Source organism: Cyprinus carpio, chromosome B22, assembly GCF_018340385.1.
Source record: "Cyprinus carpio isolate SPL01 chromosome B22, ASM1834038v1, whole genome shotgun sequence".
Classification (NCBI taxonomy): Eukaryota; Metazoa; Chordata; class Actinopteri; order Cypriniformes; family Cyprinidae; genus Cyprinus; species Cyprinus carpio.
The window spans coordinates 30289490-30308263 of NC_056618.1; the positions used below are offsets into that span (position 1 = coordinate 30289490).

The 18774-nt window shown below is 35.8% G+C and overlaps 1 protein-coding gene and 1 long non-coding RNA gene across 2 annotated transcripts; both read right to left on the reverse strand.

Annotated features, from left to right (window-relative positions):
* Positions 1-2689: 2689 nt before the first annotated feature.
* On the reverse strand, positions 2690-6031 carry LOC122141797. Its single transcript, XR_006158106.1, has 4 exons — positions 3910-6031; positions 3453-3794; positions 3232-3357; positions 2690-3126 (listed from the first exon to the last, which is right to left on the reverse strand). It is a non-coding gene; the product is annotated as an uncharacterized LOC122141797 (long non-coding RNA).
* A 5968-nt stretch (positions 6032-11999) lies between these two features.
* On the reverse strand, positions 12000-12968 carry LOC122141648 (CD276 antigen homolog). Its single transcript, XM_042749569.1, has 3 exons — positions 12889-12968; positions 12427-12473; positions 12000-12331 (listed from the first exon to the last, which is right to left on the reverse strand). The coding sequence occupies exons 1-3, from the start codon at positions 12966-12968 to the stop codon at positions 12000-12002; spliced, it is 459 nt and encodes a 152-aa protein (XP_042605503.1).
* Positions 12969-18774: the final 5806 nt, after the last annotated feature.

Below are 18774 nucleotides of genomic sequence, written 5' to 3' on the forward strand. Positions count from 1 at the left end.
ATGTGTACCCTGTGCTTCTGCCTGGTGCTTCATGTCCTCTGACACATCTATGATGCTGTTCCTGCTCCCGTCTTCATCATGTGCCTGGAGATTCTGGGGACTGTGGTTTGCCTCCTGCCCTGGCCTCTCCTCCGTCTCACCAGGTTTCCCTGTGCGTTCCACATTATGTTCAGGTTGAAAGCACTTTATCTTTGACTGATGTATCTTCAGACCCCTCTCATTTTTACATATCCTTCCACATCTGCAGACCCGAGATAAATCGTTTAGCTGTTCCATAGTCGATTGTTCATCATAAGTGGTCATAACAATAGTCTGTCCTATAGGCTGGGCATCCTCCCCCGCTCTCGCTCAGCCCTGGGGGTATCTTGTAATGTACCTTTCCATAGTGATTAGCAATGGGTTCCTCCTCGTGGAGGTTGTGCTTCAGCCTGCCAAGCCTCCACACCCCAGCTTTGGTCTTTCCCAAATGTCAGCCGTCTTTCCCAGCTGTCACCGTTCTTCCTTGGTCACCAACTTATCTTTCCAAGTAGTCACTGTGTCACCCAGAAAAAGACATGCAAAATATGATTAGGCCATCACAACTGGCCCATCTTTACAGATACTGTACTTAGCCCAGCACCAACTGTGAGCCAGTGGCTTCGCTTCTCTTCTCCTTCTCTCTTCCTTTCAAGCACCAGGTCAAGGAGTTGGTAGTTACAGCTGGTTATCGATGGACACCCCTCTTCACTGGTGTTTCACCGATTTAAGCCCATGACACCATGGGAAGGCTCAACAGCAGATCCAGCATCCTGGATCTACCCCTGCTGACCACCACCAACTCTATGTCTTTGTTCGCCCTTCAGTAGGTTGGTCATGCCACCACATCTCCCGCTGCTGCCAGATCCACTGAGATGCTGTCTCAGCGTGTTCGGTAACTTTGCCTATTAGCTGTTTCCTGGCCATCCCTTCAATACCCAGCTGCCCAAGGGTTCTCCAGAGTGACTGCCCAACAAAACCTCTGCAGCCGACCTCCACTGGAAAATTCCAGGCCTTCCATCCATTTTGCTGGCTCTCAAGGATATATCTTGATATTTCTTGTGCTTACGCTCATTAGCCTACTCCATCATTTCTTCCCATGGTATTGTTAACTATAACCACCACCTGCTTTGTGCCTCTAGACCAGAGGACAATATCCGGTCTGAGTCTGGTGTGTGCTATATCCTCTGGGAATTTTAGCCGCTTCTTCATATCTGTCTGCATCTCCCAGTCATTTGCTGAAGACAAGACCCCTCTACTACTCTGTTCTGCTGCAGTGCTCTCTCCTGTCCTCACTAACTGAATAAAGTGGTGCCCACTGGAAAGTTTAACCTTCTTCCTTGCCTGTTCCACACTATCTGCCAACTGAGACAGGATCTTATCATGACACCACTCTCTTGTCTTCCTTGAATGCCTGGTCTGTGTTGGCTTGAGAGGGTGAAAATTCATGTTAAACATTTCAGTAGCAACATACAGCTTGGTTGTGCTATGGGCGTCCCGAGTTCGAATCCTGGCTGGAGGGCCCTTCCCAATCCAGCCCCCTTGCTCTCTTCCACTTTGCTTCCTGTCAGCTCTAAACTATCCTATCACAACAAATAAAGTCAAAAATAAATCTAAAAATAAAAATGATTAAAAAATAAAATAAAAATTAAAAGCTTGAAAACATATAATGGTTACAATCAAGCATTTGTATTAATTTGTATTTGTATTGTGTTTATTTAGAGAGTAGGGGTTGGCACACAACAAACAAACAGAAGCACGTATGGCATGTGTCATTGGTCATAGAGGTTTTATCATGGGTGATTGAAGACAAAGAGAAAAGTTACATTCAACACTGAAATGCCAAAGCTAATGTAAAAAAAAAAAAAAATATTGTTACCTTCAAAGCACAGGAGCTTGATTTGTTTTGCCAAAAGGATGTGATCAAGTAAATAAGAAAAATCCAGAGTGCCATATATTCATATTTAAAAGGACATATGTTGCAGATTTAATTATATTATTTAAATATTATTAAATCTATTATTTCAAATAATAAAAATAATAATCAGTGGCAGTTTGGTCGATATGTCATTAAGACCACTAGATGGCCACATTCTAAACCACCAGTAATAACCAAAACAGCCAAAACAGGAACTAAACAAAAGGTGGACATAAAAAGATGTGATGTGGTCACATTAAATTTGTCTCTGACAATCAAATCCTTAAATTTACATAAGTTGGACAAGATGAGAAAGAAGACTTTAAGAGAGTCGTTTAAAACAATTATGTCAAAATTGACCAATATAAACAACAGAAATCAGAGCATTTAAAATGTATGCAAGAACAGATTATAGTCCAATTAATACACACAGAGTGCATAATACTTGCACAAAACAATTTAAAACACTTTTTTTTTCTTTTGGGATGAAGAAAATTTAAGAGCTGCGACTCAATCAATGATTAAAAGTAAGTGAGCTATAATTTTGTTGGCACATCCTGCCTTGAGGTAAGACTTTTGTGGTTTCTTCTTATTTGCATGAAGTGCAAAGCCAGTGAAACATTTCAGAGCTTGTCTCAACACTTTATTTAAAGCAAACAATTTCAAACTAATTAATTAATAGCTGAGCGCAAAATATGCATTAAGAAAAAATTAAATAAATAATCTACAATGCAACTCCATATTCAAGTGCTTTTATTATAATTTCAAAGAGTGGCATCACACACACAAAGCTGTCTTGGTGACCAGATTACAAAGTAATTTCCTGTAAAAGCAGCTCTGAATTTATTTTTGCTGCGATAACAAAGCAATGAACACGACTAGTTGAAAATGCATTACAAACACGTTTATACAATCTTTTACAAAGTATGCTATTAAACAACATGAAATAATGGCTATATTATAAAATTTATGTTGGGCTTCTGTTCTATGTAAATTGAACCCAGTGACCCTTATAGATGAAACTGGGACATATTTACATTTTTTGCCAGTTGTCTGGACACTGGGAAAACACCTTGTGAAAAAGAGACATCAGGTCAGCGTATTCAGGATCTATCAGTCGAAGCTGCAGAAGGTCAGTTTCTTCGTTGTTGTGGGTGTTTGTTACTGCGACCAGCAAAAAAACTTACATAGGCCTAAGCATGTTAAGAAAAAAAAAACAGAATCTCAACACATTAAGAACAACTTAATCAATGCTACTGCAGTACATTTAATGTTAACAAGGTAGAACTCCAACTCACCTATGAACCCAATTACCAGAACAACAATGATCAGACCAAATATGACAGTAACAGTCTGCCACAATGTCGGCTGTGTAGGCTGCACCACTACAGTGTGATTCTGACACTCTGAAGGTTGAGTTGGGACTGTAAAGAAAATAGAAATATATACAAATGCAGGTGTATTTGTATATTAGTGTAAGCAATTGCTTTTTTGAGGAAATAGGTGAAATATCACTCACCAAGGATCCGTGTGGTCCAATCAAGTCTGGTGCTGTTGCTGAATTGTGCAGTTCTGTCTATGTTTGTACAGTAATAAACTCCTAACTCATCAATACTGACATTATTTATGAACAGATTATGTTTAGGCTGCACTGAATATTTCTGTCTGAATCTATTATTGAAGTAAAATGTTGCTGGTGGGTTTGAAAAGGAGCGTAATATCAGAACCGGAGGATCTGGTAAATTTAGTACAAACCATGTCACCTCCTTTAAGTCAAGACCACAGTTTATGGTCACACTTTGACCCAAATCTGTTATCTGATTTGTTAAAATATTTGCAACTTGACACCATGTTAGTAGATCTGTGAGAAAAAGAATTAGGAGTATTTCAATTAAATGACTAATTTGTTAAATCAGATAACAGATTTGGGTCATAGTGTGTATGTATATTGTGGGATTTTCGTAATTGCCACTCACAGAGCTGAAGCGGTAAGATCTTCAACATGATGCAGTCTTGCTTCACACTGCTCTTGAGATGAAACCTTGAGATTAAGAGAGGTCTTTTAGCCACAACAAGCAGAGGAAGTCAAAGACAGCAGTATAAATATAACTATTCCTGGCAGCATGGCTCTCTAAAGAACCTTTCAGTTATTTTTGTGAAGTGACGAGCCAAACAAGACACTAAAGACACGTCTGTGCAGTGGAAAAGCTTTCACTGGGGTGGTACATGTAACATAGTGATATCAAGATAGTAAGAGGAAGACGAGGATGAGGAAGCACAGTTGTCTCAGATAAGATTAGAGTGGGACAGAACATTATTCCTGCCTGTTATATGGTCAGTTCTTTTATGGGGTCAACATTTGACACTGTCAATTCAAAAATAAATGGTATGTTTATCATTACAGTGTGGGTGTACAGCTGACAGATGTGGGTTTCAGGTCAATTTTGCCTTTCTAATACAAGCAGTCCCTTTTCAATACAAACAGCACCTGGAGGAAATGTAAAATCTTCTGCAATCATCCCAGCTCTCCCCTAACAGAGTAAACATACTGTACTTGGCTACTGTCCACCACTGGAAAGATGTAGTCACTGAATGCATGTTCTGCCAAAGAAGCAATAAATGATCCACAATTTAGCCAGCATAGTCACATCATGAGAAGTTAAAATATATATATATATATAATATCACAAGTAGGTGCCTTTATATTATAACATTATTATAAGATTTTTTTAAACATCTGCCTTTTCCAGTGCCTAGTTGAGTAGTGAATTAGCAAAGTAACGAGTCTTAGTGGTAACACATTACAAGTAATGAGAGTTAGAGTTTACATTTTTAAAGTTACTAGTCAGAGAACTTTCTTCTTCTGCAATCCATAGCTGAACAATTTGTTTGAGCTGCGCGGCCCTCTACTGTATAGACGTGAAATTACATTTCCTTCATTTCACTTATTCATTTCACTTTTGGTGTGAAAGGGTTTTGATGTACTTTGCTGATCCCGCTCCGTTCTCCCCAACCAGTGCTTTCCTGTCGTCTCTCTACTGTCTGGTCTCAATTAAAAGCCTGTAAAAATAAAAGATATTAATATTTTACTAACTATTGAGGCAATATCATAACATCACCCAGATACATTATATTATTAATGCATAAATGTATACAGTGCTTTAAAAAAACACACAATGCAATCCATATATACACAGATTTATTTCATACCTGTATTTATTTGTTTTTAATTTCAGATTTTTCATAATTGTTATTTAACAACAGTAGGTATTTCAATTGTAAGTAGCATATAATGGCTAATAAGGCACACATCTTTGTCACTCTTTAGCAAAGAGCTACACAAAACAGAAATGTTAACACTCCACAGTGACTGAGACCCAAGTAAACAGTGTGTTTTAACGTGTTCTGTGAGTAGTGCAAAAACCAAACATATCTGTACACAAGCATCTCCATATACTGCTAATTTTACTGTGTACATTGGTTTCATTCATGGTGTTATTCATTTTATAATATTTATATTGGGTTTGCAATTTTATATTTCCTGTTTTGAGCAGAGTGGGTGTGAACTTTTCAAGCAATTTCACAGCCTTTTGTATACTTTTGTACACCTCAAAATACTGTAACACAAGTAGCAGAACTCATCATTGGCTTCTACCTCCACCACAGTAGGTCACCTATAATAGAGAGCTTTTACTTGTCAGTGCTTGCTGGCATTTGCACGACTGTGGAAAAAGTTTTGATGGGTTCAGTAGATTAATGAGAGTGAGCACAACAATAAATTAATAAGTACAGGTGCCATACAGACATTCCCAGGAAGCTGTGCAGATGACGTCGAGTACAGGAACTGGGACGTGAGTGATGACAAAAAACCCTTAAAAACACGCTGTGGCAGAGTTCTGTAAAACAAAGTTACAGCATTTAATTAGAGGCTGTCACTTAATTAAAATATGAAGTACACGTTAATTATGACTGTTGAATGAACTTACAACCAATGAAAATATAATGCCAATACACAGAACAGAAATGATCATAATCACATCTGGTCTTGGTTTTGTTCCTCCATTTAATCTTTCTGATTTCTCTGGAAGACAAAAAATTTATTAAAGATGGGAGAAACAAACACAATAAAACATTAAAGATTGAGTGTATAAATTTATAATGTCTATGCAAAAGAACAAAGGCTGAAATGTTAAAATATAGTTTTGTGCATCTATTTTTTTTAGTTCACCACTCTTGATTACTAATACCTCCATGATGTAACACTTGTATTCTCCTGCATCAGTGTGTTGAAGATTGTTGAGTTTGATGGAGAAGTTTCCTCTCAGATACTTCTCAGGAAAGCTTTCAGTTCTGTTCTTGTACTTTGGATCCTGTCTTTCCAAAGAGACTTGACCATTAATAATCTCATACACATTCTGGCCACTGTGTCTCCACAGCACTTCTATGTCTTGAATTGTATGCAGAGGTTCTTCAGAAGAACAGTTTAAAACAGCAGAACCTCCAGTAAATCCCTCAATAGTCTCCTGCAGAGACACTGAAAACAGAAGTTATTTTAAAAAAAGAAAAAGAAAAAAAAGAAAAGCAGTTTAGCAAATTCAAAAGGTAGAAAAATTTGCTTCTGAAATAATTGTTAATTTTAGCACTCACCTTCATTTGTTAAAAGAAACACAGGCAGGAAATAAAATAACTACCACCTGTAAACACAAAAAAAGTTGACATTTCCTTTAGCAACAAGAAATTTCTCCTACTGAGCGTCATCATAAACATATGCAGCGAAGTACATGCACTTTTTCTCAAACTCTCTATAGGTGCAGTCACATAAGCAAAATTTCACAGGCAAAAACTGATACATTTTCCCTTATGATGTAGTGATGCATGAAGTACACAATGAAGTAACTTTCAAACCAAGCAGCTTTCAGCTGATCGGCAAGGTTACTCCCAGAGGTGGATATAGTACAAAAATATGGTGTCTAAAATGAAGTCTCTTAATTAACTTCCTGTTTATTGAACTGTAATAAAAAAATAAAAAAAAACTATTTGTAATCATGCTGATTTTTGGAGAAAAAATGGCAGTCTTCATGTGATATTGATTTACTATATGAAATGATATAAATATATTAAATTTCTAATTTTAAAAGTATAAATACACGTGGGAAGTCGTGGCCTAATTGTTAGAGAGTCGGACTCCCAATCGAAGGGTTGTGAGTTCGAGTCTCGGGCCGGCAGGAATTGTGGGTGGGTGGGGGGGGTGTATGTACAGTTCTCTCTCCACCTTCAATACCATGACTTAGGTGCCCTTGAGCAAGGCATCGAACCCCCAACTGCTCCCCGGGCGCCGCAGCATAAAATGGCTGCCCACTGCTCTGGGTGTGTGTTCACAGTGTGTGTGTGTGTGTTCACTGCTCTGTGTGTGTGCACTTTGGATGGGTTAAATGCAGAGCACGAATTCTGAGTATGGGTCACCATACTTGGCTGAATGTCACGTCACTTCACTTTTTTTTTCTGCCCCTATATATTTTTTGTGTATATATAATGGTATTGATATATTGATATTGTGTATTTATATACTGATATTGATTTACTATATGAAATTATATAAATATATAAAATTTCTGCCCCTATATAAAATTTTGTGATCATTCTAAATGCATTTTAACAGACTGAATCACGCAGTGAAAGAATGCGCTCTAAATGCGCGCACACTAGTCTGATCTACTAGACTTCACGGCACTCTGTAGAAGTTTTGCTTGTTTTTTGGCAAAATACTGATAATGTCAAATCGATATAAATCACAAAAGAGTACACATGATATTTCTCACTAGCGAGGTAATAACAGCGCTGTTTAGAGACGCTGCTGCAGCCTAATTCACATGCCCTCTCTCTCTCTCTGTCTTTCTCTGTGTCTCTGTCTCTCTCGCTCTCTTTCTAATAACTTCATTAATAACTGCATTAGAATGCTATCAGCGGCTCAGCTTTAAAATGACGTTGTGAAACCGACAAAAGAGGCATTGGATGAGATGCGGAAGAAATAATCCTACTCACAATAGCAATTTAAGTACAAAAATCGAATGAATCCCTTTAAATATATCATCTGATCGATGTCTTGAGGTGTGGTAACCGTAGTATAAGCGGAATAATTGACTCCGTGCCGTTGAATTATTAGAAAAATAATGCACACCGGTGGTGTAACGGCAACTTCGGTAATTCAACGGCATGTTGTCAGTTATTCCTTCCTTGTAGGCTATTATTATTATTATTATTATTATTATTATTATTATTATTATTATTATAGCCTATAGGCCTACAGCATTAAACCAAACATATAGATACACTATAGATTCTAGATACATTGGTTATATATATATATATATATATATTGGAAAGAGGGTTAAGTACAAAGCCTGGTTTACATAGGCCTAATAAATAATAGTCTGTAGCATTGAAATTCAAGTAGCAAACATTGTGAATATGGAAACATTTGGATTTGTGCAAAATGAGAGAGTAAGGAAGAAGATTATAGGGCCAAACAATAAAAAAATAAACATCTCCAGAATAATGTCATTAGCCTATAATGCGAGATTAAACTCATCAAATATCCATAAAAAATGTAGAAATTAAATATCGAGAATAAAGTCGTTCATCAGTCAACTTCATCTTTGCAGCCGACACTGACTCAGAAAACAGTTTTGTAATAAGTAGCCTATATAAAAAATGTTCTAGCTATTTTTGCGATCCGCTTGAGCGCAGAAAAGGCTATAGCCTATAAAACGCTCGTTTAGTATAGTTTAGTTTAAGTGAATTTAAAAATTTAATTAAATATAAACATGCAATTACTGATGGCTTAAATGAGCGACTATAATAGCCCCTTTAATAATAATAATAATAATAATAATAATAATAATAATAATAATAATAATAATAATAATAATGCAAGGAAGAAATAACTGTTAACTGTGCAGACACCGGTCGAAAAGCATTTGTTTCAGTGTAGTGCAAATTTTTCAAAACATGTGTGGGGGGACGTGAAATGCTGTAAACTGTGAAAATGAAGTCTCACATTAATGTACACATCACCTGATCCACATATGTATGGATTCCTTTTTGCATGAGCAATTTATGATACATTAATGCAGAACAGAACATTTTTATTCACAAACACGTCTGTATTTGTACAAATCGCTGCACAATCATTTAATCCTGAATTCCACAGACTCAAATTGAAAGGCATTTGTTTGTGGTTATTAAGATACATGTATAAAATGTATGCAGTACATGGATGATTTTGCGTGGATCTATTAATAATTTTGCGTATAATTTCATCCCATATAAACACCACAGCAAATCCACAAATCTGAATGGCTATTTAAATCTATTTAAATACATTTTAGAGAGTAGCGGAGCTGTTTTATTTATGGGGTTTCCAGATGCATTGATCCGATACTCAGGATCGGTATCGGCTCCGATACTGGCATTTTCTGCGGATCGGGTATCGATCAGACCAGACCGATCCAAATCCGATATTGTGCGTATACACTATTCTGTGTTATTGTTGATTCCCACGAAAGGCACAAAAACATTATAAAGCACCAAAAAGTTTTCGTGCACTATATTTCAAGTGTTCTGAAGCTGTTCCATAGTTAAGTGTGAGGTAGAGATTTATATTTAAGTCATTAAATTCAAGTTCACATAAACTCTTCTCTCCGCTGCGGCTGTCTGTCATCCTTCATTCAGCAATCAAACTGTGTCTCGTTCGGTAACTTCGGTCAAAACAATGAAACTCTCTTCAAGAGCGCACAGTAACTGAGGTTTAAAACTGTTCAAAGAAAAGTTGCAATAAACTAACTCACAGATTTAATACACTACGTATCAATATCTCTTCCCTTTGTACTAGTGATGTCCGGTTCGCGAATGAATCGTCTGATTTAACCGGTTCTTCTTAGTGAACCGGTTCAGCAAATCGGACTGAATCGTTTGAAAGGGATCGCGTCTCCAGTAAGCATTAATCCACAAATTACTTAAGTTATTCACTTTTTTAACGTGGCTGACACTCCGAGTCGAAATAAACCAGTATCCCGGAGTAATTCATTTACTGAAACGTTACAGTGACTGAACTGCTGTGAAGAGAGAACTGAAGATGAACTCGAGCAGAGCAGCTTGTGTGTTGTTCTAACTGTCTGTTCTGTGTGGACTCGGAGGACTCAGCATGGAACCTGTTACAGAATTATTTAAAACTTGATAATTTGGTCTCTTTTGGTCAATTTAAGAGGTTATTAAAGCATCGGGAAGCAGGCACAATGGGCACCTGTCCCTGCCTCCCACATTAGGATAAGGGTTTAATGGCGAGTTGTAACAGCAGTTTTTAGGTGCATACCGCCAGCTCCTGTGCTGGAGTGTGAAGTGATTTCAGTCTAGGTGAATATTATGATATCTATATTCTGTTCTTAAGTCCACTATTCTTAATACATTTTAAAATTGTCTTTATTATTTTACCAGATTCTTGTTTTGTGTTTAAGATGTTGCAGATTTAAAATCCACTGCATCCTAAGTTCTGTAATTGTCTTTGTAGTTCATTCCTTTCCTGTTCACAGGAGAGAGTAACAACACATGATCAGCTGTTTCCTTTACTTCACATGTTTCTAATAACCAAATTAACTATTATTCCAGCATGTCTTGATCTATACAATATTCATTATTTCTATAAAGATATCTAATATTGTGTTGAATCAGTGGCTCGGAGCTTGTTTCAAAATCACCAAAAGTCTTGTGAGTTCGCTTTGATCTGGGAACCCATAAACAGGTGTGTAATGGTTTAAACTGATCTCGGGTCAGTTTTCTAGCGTAAATTCATTTAAAATTAATTTAATTTATTTTAATTCAAATAGGTGAAGGATAATTGCTTAACCGACCTATTTTGTCAAGCCCTTTGCTGCCGCCAGCATCGATATAGTTTCGAGAGCATTTTTAGAGTCTAATTTATTTATTTATAAGTTATTCAGCGGTGAAAATTTGGGGGAACTCTGTATAGGCTAGATCAAGGCTATTTCTATTTTTGTTATTGTGATGTAATATATATGTGTGATATGGTTATGATTATGATCAAATGGAATAAAACATGAGCCTGCACGTGTGGAGCAAGCCTGTCTTTTACTTCCTCTTAACTCTGGACTCTGTGGTGGCCAATCCATGTGTGAAAATGATGTTGCATGCTCACTGAACCACTCTTTCACAATTTGAGCCCGATGAATCCTGGCATTGTCATCTTTGAATATGCCCATGCCAACAGGGAATAAAAAATTAATTGATGGAATAACCTGGTCATTCAGTATATTCAGGTAGTCAGCTGACCTCTTTCTTTGGGCACATAACATAATCATCCATGCAGTAATTATCCAATGGGAGGATCTTAACTATTTGCTTAGTTAAATCCAGGTGGTGACTTTTTTTTTAATCATAAGTGTTTCCTCTAGCTGTATTTTCAGTTTCTATATTCAATATTGACACATCGAGCCATTTTATGATTCAGGGATGCATGAGGAAAGATGTAATATTTAATTTAAAATATTATTTAAAAAAAGTATAAAAAAAAGAATTTATAAAAAAAATAATATTCTGTATAAACAGAATTAAAATTTTGTGTCATTATTTTTTTTTATAAAATTCAGTAATTTGTCAACAGGGTGATTATTTTCTAATTGTTTGATGTTCTATAATTTTCATCAGATTAAATACAAATATTAATACAAATAAATACAGTATTTTTAAATTATTAACGTTTTCTTTAATATTAAAATCAGCAATCAGCAATATTACAATATGAAGTTCATGTTGATTATACTGTTACAGTCAATGAAAATATAATGCCAGTGTACAGAATGGAAATCATAACAGTCATCTCTGGTCTTGGTTTTGTGCCTTCACTGGTTGGCCTTTCAGGTTTCTCTGGAAGACAAAAGATTTACACAGTTTTGGAGAAAAAAAAGTTTTGGAGGAGTTTTAAGTGCATCCTTTCATAATGTCTACGCAAAAGAACATAGGCTGAAATATAAACTGTTTTAGTCGTGTGGTTTTACTCACCTTTAATCAAAAGCTTAACAATTTGGACAAATGATTCCTTGATGATGTAACACTTGTATTCTCCTGCATCAGTGTGTTGAAGATTGTTGAGTTTGATGGAGAAGTTTCCTCTCAGATACTCCTCGGGGAAGCTTTCAGTTCTGTTCCTGTACTCTGGATGCTGTCCTTTTACAGAGACTTTACCATAAATAATGCCATACACATTCTGGCCGCTGTGTCTCCAATACACACCTATGCTTTGAATTGTATGCGGAAGATCTTTAGAAGAACAAGGTAAAACAGCAGAGCCTCCAATAAAACCCACAACAGTCTGCTGAAGAGACACTAAAAACAGAGAGAAGTTATGATAAAAGATACCAAGTTCAGCAGGCAAGAATGGTAGAAGGGCTTTACAAATAATTCTTCATTTTAGCGCTCACCTCCATTTATGAACAGAAACACAGGTAGAAAATACACCTGTGAATACCTGCAAACACAGAGTCAACACTTAGTCAAAGTCAACATCTATGGATTAAAGAAATTAAGAAAATAATATACAAGTTGATCATAAATTCAAAGTCATCAGTTTCTACAGACTTCGAATAAAAAATGATTATGCTTTAGTCTAAGTGAGCTCTTTGTATGGACTTTATAGAGTGTGAGGTGCTTGGTGTTATTATACGCCGCCAAAAGAAATTAAATTTCACAATCGCATGTTGGCAGGCAGTTTTTTTTTTTTTTTGGTGCATGCGCTCCATAACAGAGTGGAATGCCGTAATGTATGCCTATACCTTTGGTCTAAAGGCCCTTTTGCATGTGATATGGCAAGCGGTGGAAACACAGCAAAGCTGCTTCTTTCTCTCATAGTGGAAGCGTTCTGTGTAGGTGAAGCCTAGTCTCACTTAGCCGGACCTTCAGACTGACGGCAGAAGGTCTGGGAACCTCCGCCGCTTTGAATGGCTAACTGCCCAAGAGACCACATGACTGACAGGTAAAGCAACTAATCACATTTTGTTTTGTGCCATGTCATGTTTATGGGTTTGGAAATGTTGTCTCAATAACAGGCCGGTGTGTAAAACTCTTGGATGTACTTTAAAGAGTCTATGCCGCAAACTTCACATATTTCACACACTTTTAAAAATCCAAGCGATTAGTTGATCCTGATCAGCGCTCATTGTCACAGTTTTTAACACAAGAGCTTTGTTCTTCCACGTGTACTGACAGTTTGTATAACCACAGATTTTCTACAAATACTGTGGTTAAACTAGGTTAGTGAGGCAAAACTATGGTTACTTTGTGGTTACCATGGTTTAACTATTGTAGCCATGTTTTTTTAAATTTATATTTTATTTGTATTTTTATTTTAAATACACTTTTAAATACATGCTTAAATGTCATGTATTTATGCCCATCTCTGTCAGAATCAGAGTCAGAAAGAGCTTTATTGCCAAGTATGTTTGCACATACAAGGAATTTGTTTTAATGTCACAAGCTTCCAGTACACAGAGACAAAAACAACAACAACAGACAGATATATGTATATATATATATATATATATATATATATATATGTATGTATGTATGTATGTATAAATGTATTTTTTTTTATATGTATGATTACTCTGTTTTATGATGGGCCATACAAGCCATAATTCATTCACACACTTACATTTTCCTTACACATACTTACATTTTTTGCTTTCACACACGCATTCTTCTTTTACATACATATATTTCTACCTTTTTTTTGGTATCCATTACTTCATGTTTAAGCAGGAAGTCACTCTCAGACCAGGAAATACATGTGCAAGACTTGCTCAGCTCTTCCTCACAATTTTACAGTTATGCTATTCAAAGTCATCCTGTTTTCTTTTCAAGTATATATTTTTACAAGTTTTTAACTTTAACATATCATTATGTAACCTTCGTGTTCTACAGATCTGTGTAGAAGTGTTATGACACTGATTTTGATCATATTGACAGGGCTTAACGCTAAGGAAATTTTCTGCTGGTCCCGTTTGGCCAGTGGTTAAAATTTTTTACTTGCTCTGGCAAAATTTTCACAGGCCTTGCTACAATCAATCAATCAATAAATCAATAAATAAGACTTATTGTTTTCATTGTTGACTGTAACATTGCATAATAAATAATAACCATTTTGCACAAATAGGTACAATAGTTCAAAGATAAAACTGAAATGAACCATACTTTTTCAGTTCTTTCAGGTAGGTCTAACTCTATTCTAGTTAAGGATGCACTGATCAGGATTTTTCCTGACCGATTCCAATTTCTGATTTTATTTATTTATTTTAATTAAATGAGCCGATTCCCATACTTGTTGCCAATTTATTTAGTTCTTATTACTTTTATTATTATTATTATTATTATTATTATTAATATTATTATTTTACATTTAATAAATGTTTATTTTGCTCTGTTTCTGGCCAAACTAACCTTGAACAAACAAACAAACAAACAACCAAAAATATATGCAACATGAAACAACTGCACAAAACAAAAACATCAGACAGGCTGAATTAATATTTTATTATTACTCTTTATTATTGTAGCAGGGTGAAGTGTTACCTGTGTTGATTATTGGCTAGTGTCATGTGAAAACGTTGAGCCTATCAGCAGTCTGCTGTCACGATATAAAAAGAGGACGTTTTTTGTCACTTGGGATGCGTTGTCACCCGTACCGCCCCTTTACGGAAGTTGGCACTTATGAATGGGAGAGTATCTGGAGTGCCGCCTCTGCGTTCTGCTGCTGTGTAGGCTGCCCCTGGCTTTGAGCTCGTCAATGAACAAACTACTGCATGTTATTGTTAGCGACTGTGCATAGTACCGTGTTAGGAACATCTTGCGGTATGTATGAGGGCTATTTGTATGGTTTGCCTCTTTCTTTTTGTTGTTTTATTAGTAATTGTTCTGTTTCATGTTCGACAGATTGAGTGACAGGATCAAGGGTTTCACCTTTATATTATGAGACAAGCTGCCTGGGCTGATTCCGGTCGTCTTTTTGTTGGAGTGAACTTTTTTCTTTTTTGGCGAGCCTGGACGATTCCTCGCCAAAGAGTGAAAGTAAAAGCGTGGCTGTTTCTCGTTTGCCCTGTGAGTGTGCGGGCGATCGTGGCCTCACTTATTTTTGTGAACTGACTGTGTACTTTTTTGTTCTCTCTTTATTTTACTTTTTTTTTTATTTCTGTCCTAAGGAAGGTGTATAGAGGAGGGGTTAGCCGCTGTTTAACGGGGTTCACGTTGAGTGTTGTGCTTATTGTGTGACCTTACTTCACCAGAGTGTGTGTGTGTGTGGGTATTAAGTGTGGTGTGTGAATTGAAGATCACAGCAGGCCATCTCCCTCCCTTAAGCTTTCTTGTTTATTTGTATTATGTTTTATTTGTTTTTTTTGAATTGAAGATCACTTGTGGAGTTTTTATTTTTTTCTTTTGTTGACACGTGAATATTTAGCCCTTGATGGTAATGTATTGATGATTTTAAATTTTGTATTGAATAAAGCTGCTTCATTTTTTTTGTACTCCCAGGCCTATGTCTCTCTGCTCACCCATTTTTCGGTAACGAACCTGTGCGCCCCCCTGTCTTAGGGCTGGCAGTTCCCGGTATATATACCGGGTGGCGTAGTTGAACGTTATATAATTGTTGTTGCTTTATACAGTTCCTTCCAGTACCTGACGCCACTGGCCACATTATTATTAGTTTTATTACCTTAATTATATGTATGTCTGCACTATGTTTGTACTTTCTGTACTGGAAGCTCCTGACACCAAGACGAATTCCTTCTGCGTGTAAACACACTTGGCAATAAAGCTCTTTCTGATTCTGATGAAAATGCAAATTCAGTCTCTGACAGCAGGTGGAGCTTATAGAACACTAGCGATTCCTGAGTTATTGCTGCAAGCAGCGCTGCGCTAATTAACGCTTCTTTAATGTGTATTTAACGACGGTAGGAGGAAAAAGAAAATGCCATCGAAACTTTTCGGAAGACAGTCAGTTCTCCTCAGAAATACATCCATATTCACCCCACCCTAATTCCATAATTATGGTTTTTGATTACTGTCAGTTAAACTGGCGTTGCCAGATATTGGAAAAAAAAAAAAAAAAAAAAATCTAAAAATAAATAAACCGCAATGAGTCCAAATCTTGAGTTTTGGATATAATATAAAGATATCGCTGTCCCTAACTTGCAACCTCCCACTTTATTCACTTCCTAAATTACGTGAAAAAATAAAAATTAAATCTGGCAACAGACATTTTCTTCAGACATACATACATTCTCTCTCTCTCTCTCTCTCTCTATCTATCTATCTATCTATCTATCTATCTATCTATCTATATATATATATATATATATATGTATGTGAAAGGAGAATGTGTGTGTGAGAGTAGAAATATATGTATGTGAATGGAGAATGTGAGTTTGTGAAAGCAAAATATGTATGTGAAAGAAGTTATGTGCGTAAGAGTAGAAATGTATGCATGTGAATGGAGAATGTAAGTGTGTGAAAGCAAAACTATATGTATGTCAAAGGAGAAAGTGTGTGAGAGTGGCAGAATGAATTATGGCTTGTACGGCCCCTCATACTGTTTTTCAACTTTAAAAAAAACAAAAAAAATGTTATGTTTTTTTCACGCTACTATGTCGAAGGTAAATGCACAAGACAAAGATGAAGGCAAATAGTCTTTTAATAGTCCACAAATAGGATAAATGCACAGGCAGGTAGTTGACACACATAGAACAATAGAACATATACATTGGCAAATGAAGATAATTGACAAGACACACCTGAACATAATGACACAATCAAGGGGAGACAGAAACTAGGTCAGGGAAAAGGTGGGAAAACAAACTTAAAATCCATGAGGTGTGACAATTAATTGTGTTTTATTGTGTTAGTTAGCTGTATTTTTTAGTCATTTTTTAACCTAATCAACATAACCCAACTGCAGTTTGATTGACATTAACTGGAATGCACAATGTAAAAACATGATTTTTGAAAATTGTTAAAAACAGAGTTATGTGGTTTTGCAAATGAACTCTTCAAATATATATATGGGGGGGCGTCCTGGGGAAAAAGGCGCCTTTGGTATTGTTTTCCTCTAAACCACTAGATGGCACAACAACTTGACATAGCACTTTCCAAAAAAAAAAAAAAAATAAATAAATAAATAAATCACTTTTCGCTTTTCCCTTGAGCCAGTTCCTAGTGGCTCGAAGCGCAAGGGTTGTGGGTTCGATTCCCAGAGGAACACATGTTAAATAAAACAATGTTAGCCTGAATGCACTGTAAGTCGCTTTGGATAAAAGTGTCTGCTAAATGCATAAATATAAAATGTAAAGATGCACATGCGAATTTGGCTGATCCTTGACATGATTGTGGGCAGCAAAGTTGATTTTGTGCTTAATCTAATATTTTATGTTTTTTTAAATGTTCTAGATTTTAAGTAGCAAAGGAGAATCGCTAATATTAATGCATATATTTTGAGACAAATGTCTTCTTTATGATTTTCAGTTTTGTATAAGGTAATTAAAGCAACAGTTTTTATATAACGAAATAATATGTAAAAGTATGGTATTTGGGGTAAAAAGCGCCCCTGCTGTTGGGGCGAAAGGCACACAGTAATTAACATGATAATAAATAGATAGCTGATATTTTCATTTGTTGACATGACATGGTTAGATTCAGATGGTAAATATCATATTTTATGTTGGGTGTCAATATTACTGATAATAACCATGTTTAGAATGAAACCATCATATTTAAAAACATGATATTAATCATATCATATATGATCCTGGACCACAAAGTTGCTGGGGTATATCTATAGCAAAAATACATTGTATGGGTCAAAATTATAGATTTTTCTTTTATGCAAAAATTCATTAGGATATTAAGTAAAAGATATTTTGTAAATTTCCTACTGTAAATATATAAAAACTTCATTTTTGATTAGTAATACCCATTGCCAAGAGCTTAATTTGGACAACTTTAAAGGTGATTTTCTCAGTATTTTAACTTTTTTGCACCCTCAGATTCCAGATGTTAAAATAGTTGTATCTCGGCCAAATATTGTCATATCCTAACAAACCATACATCAATGGAAAGCTTATTTATTCAGCTTTCAGATGATGTATACATCTCAATTTCAAAACATTGACACTTAAGACTGGTTTTGTGATCCAGGGTCACAAAATATCATTTATTGTTACTACTGTAAATGTATATTAAATTATTATTGGATCTCCTTCAATACTTTTAGAATCTTTACTTTTTAAAATGATTTTGTTTTTGTATTTTAAAATATATTTTTATATTAAAATATTTTAATGACAGCATATTTCAAAAAAATAATTATTTTATTTTTCAAAATAAGCAGAAAATAGTACAAACTTTGCTATAGTAGCTGTTTTGAACAAGTATTAACTAAGACATTATTATTATTATTATTATTAAAGTAGCCTATTTGTATCAATAGCTACCGTTTGCCTTTTACCCCGTGTGTGGGGTTAAAGATTTTTAAACAAAATAAACCTTTAGCCCCGTTGTACCCTATAAAGCTGGGATATTAAGAAATACATACCTAATTTCCATCATGCGCTCCAGAAACTGTATAAACGACGTGTAGATTGTTGTAACCACACCCTGTTTATTCTGATGTAGAGTTCAGCGCTGTGTGCTCCGAGAGACCAGCATCGCTTATGGGTTTACTGCTGAGTCAGCGCGAGGTTACATTCAGCTATCTCTTAATCCTGGCTTGATCAAATATTACG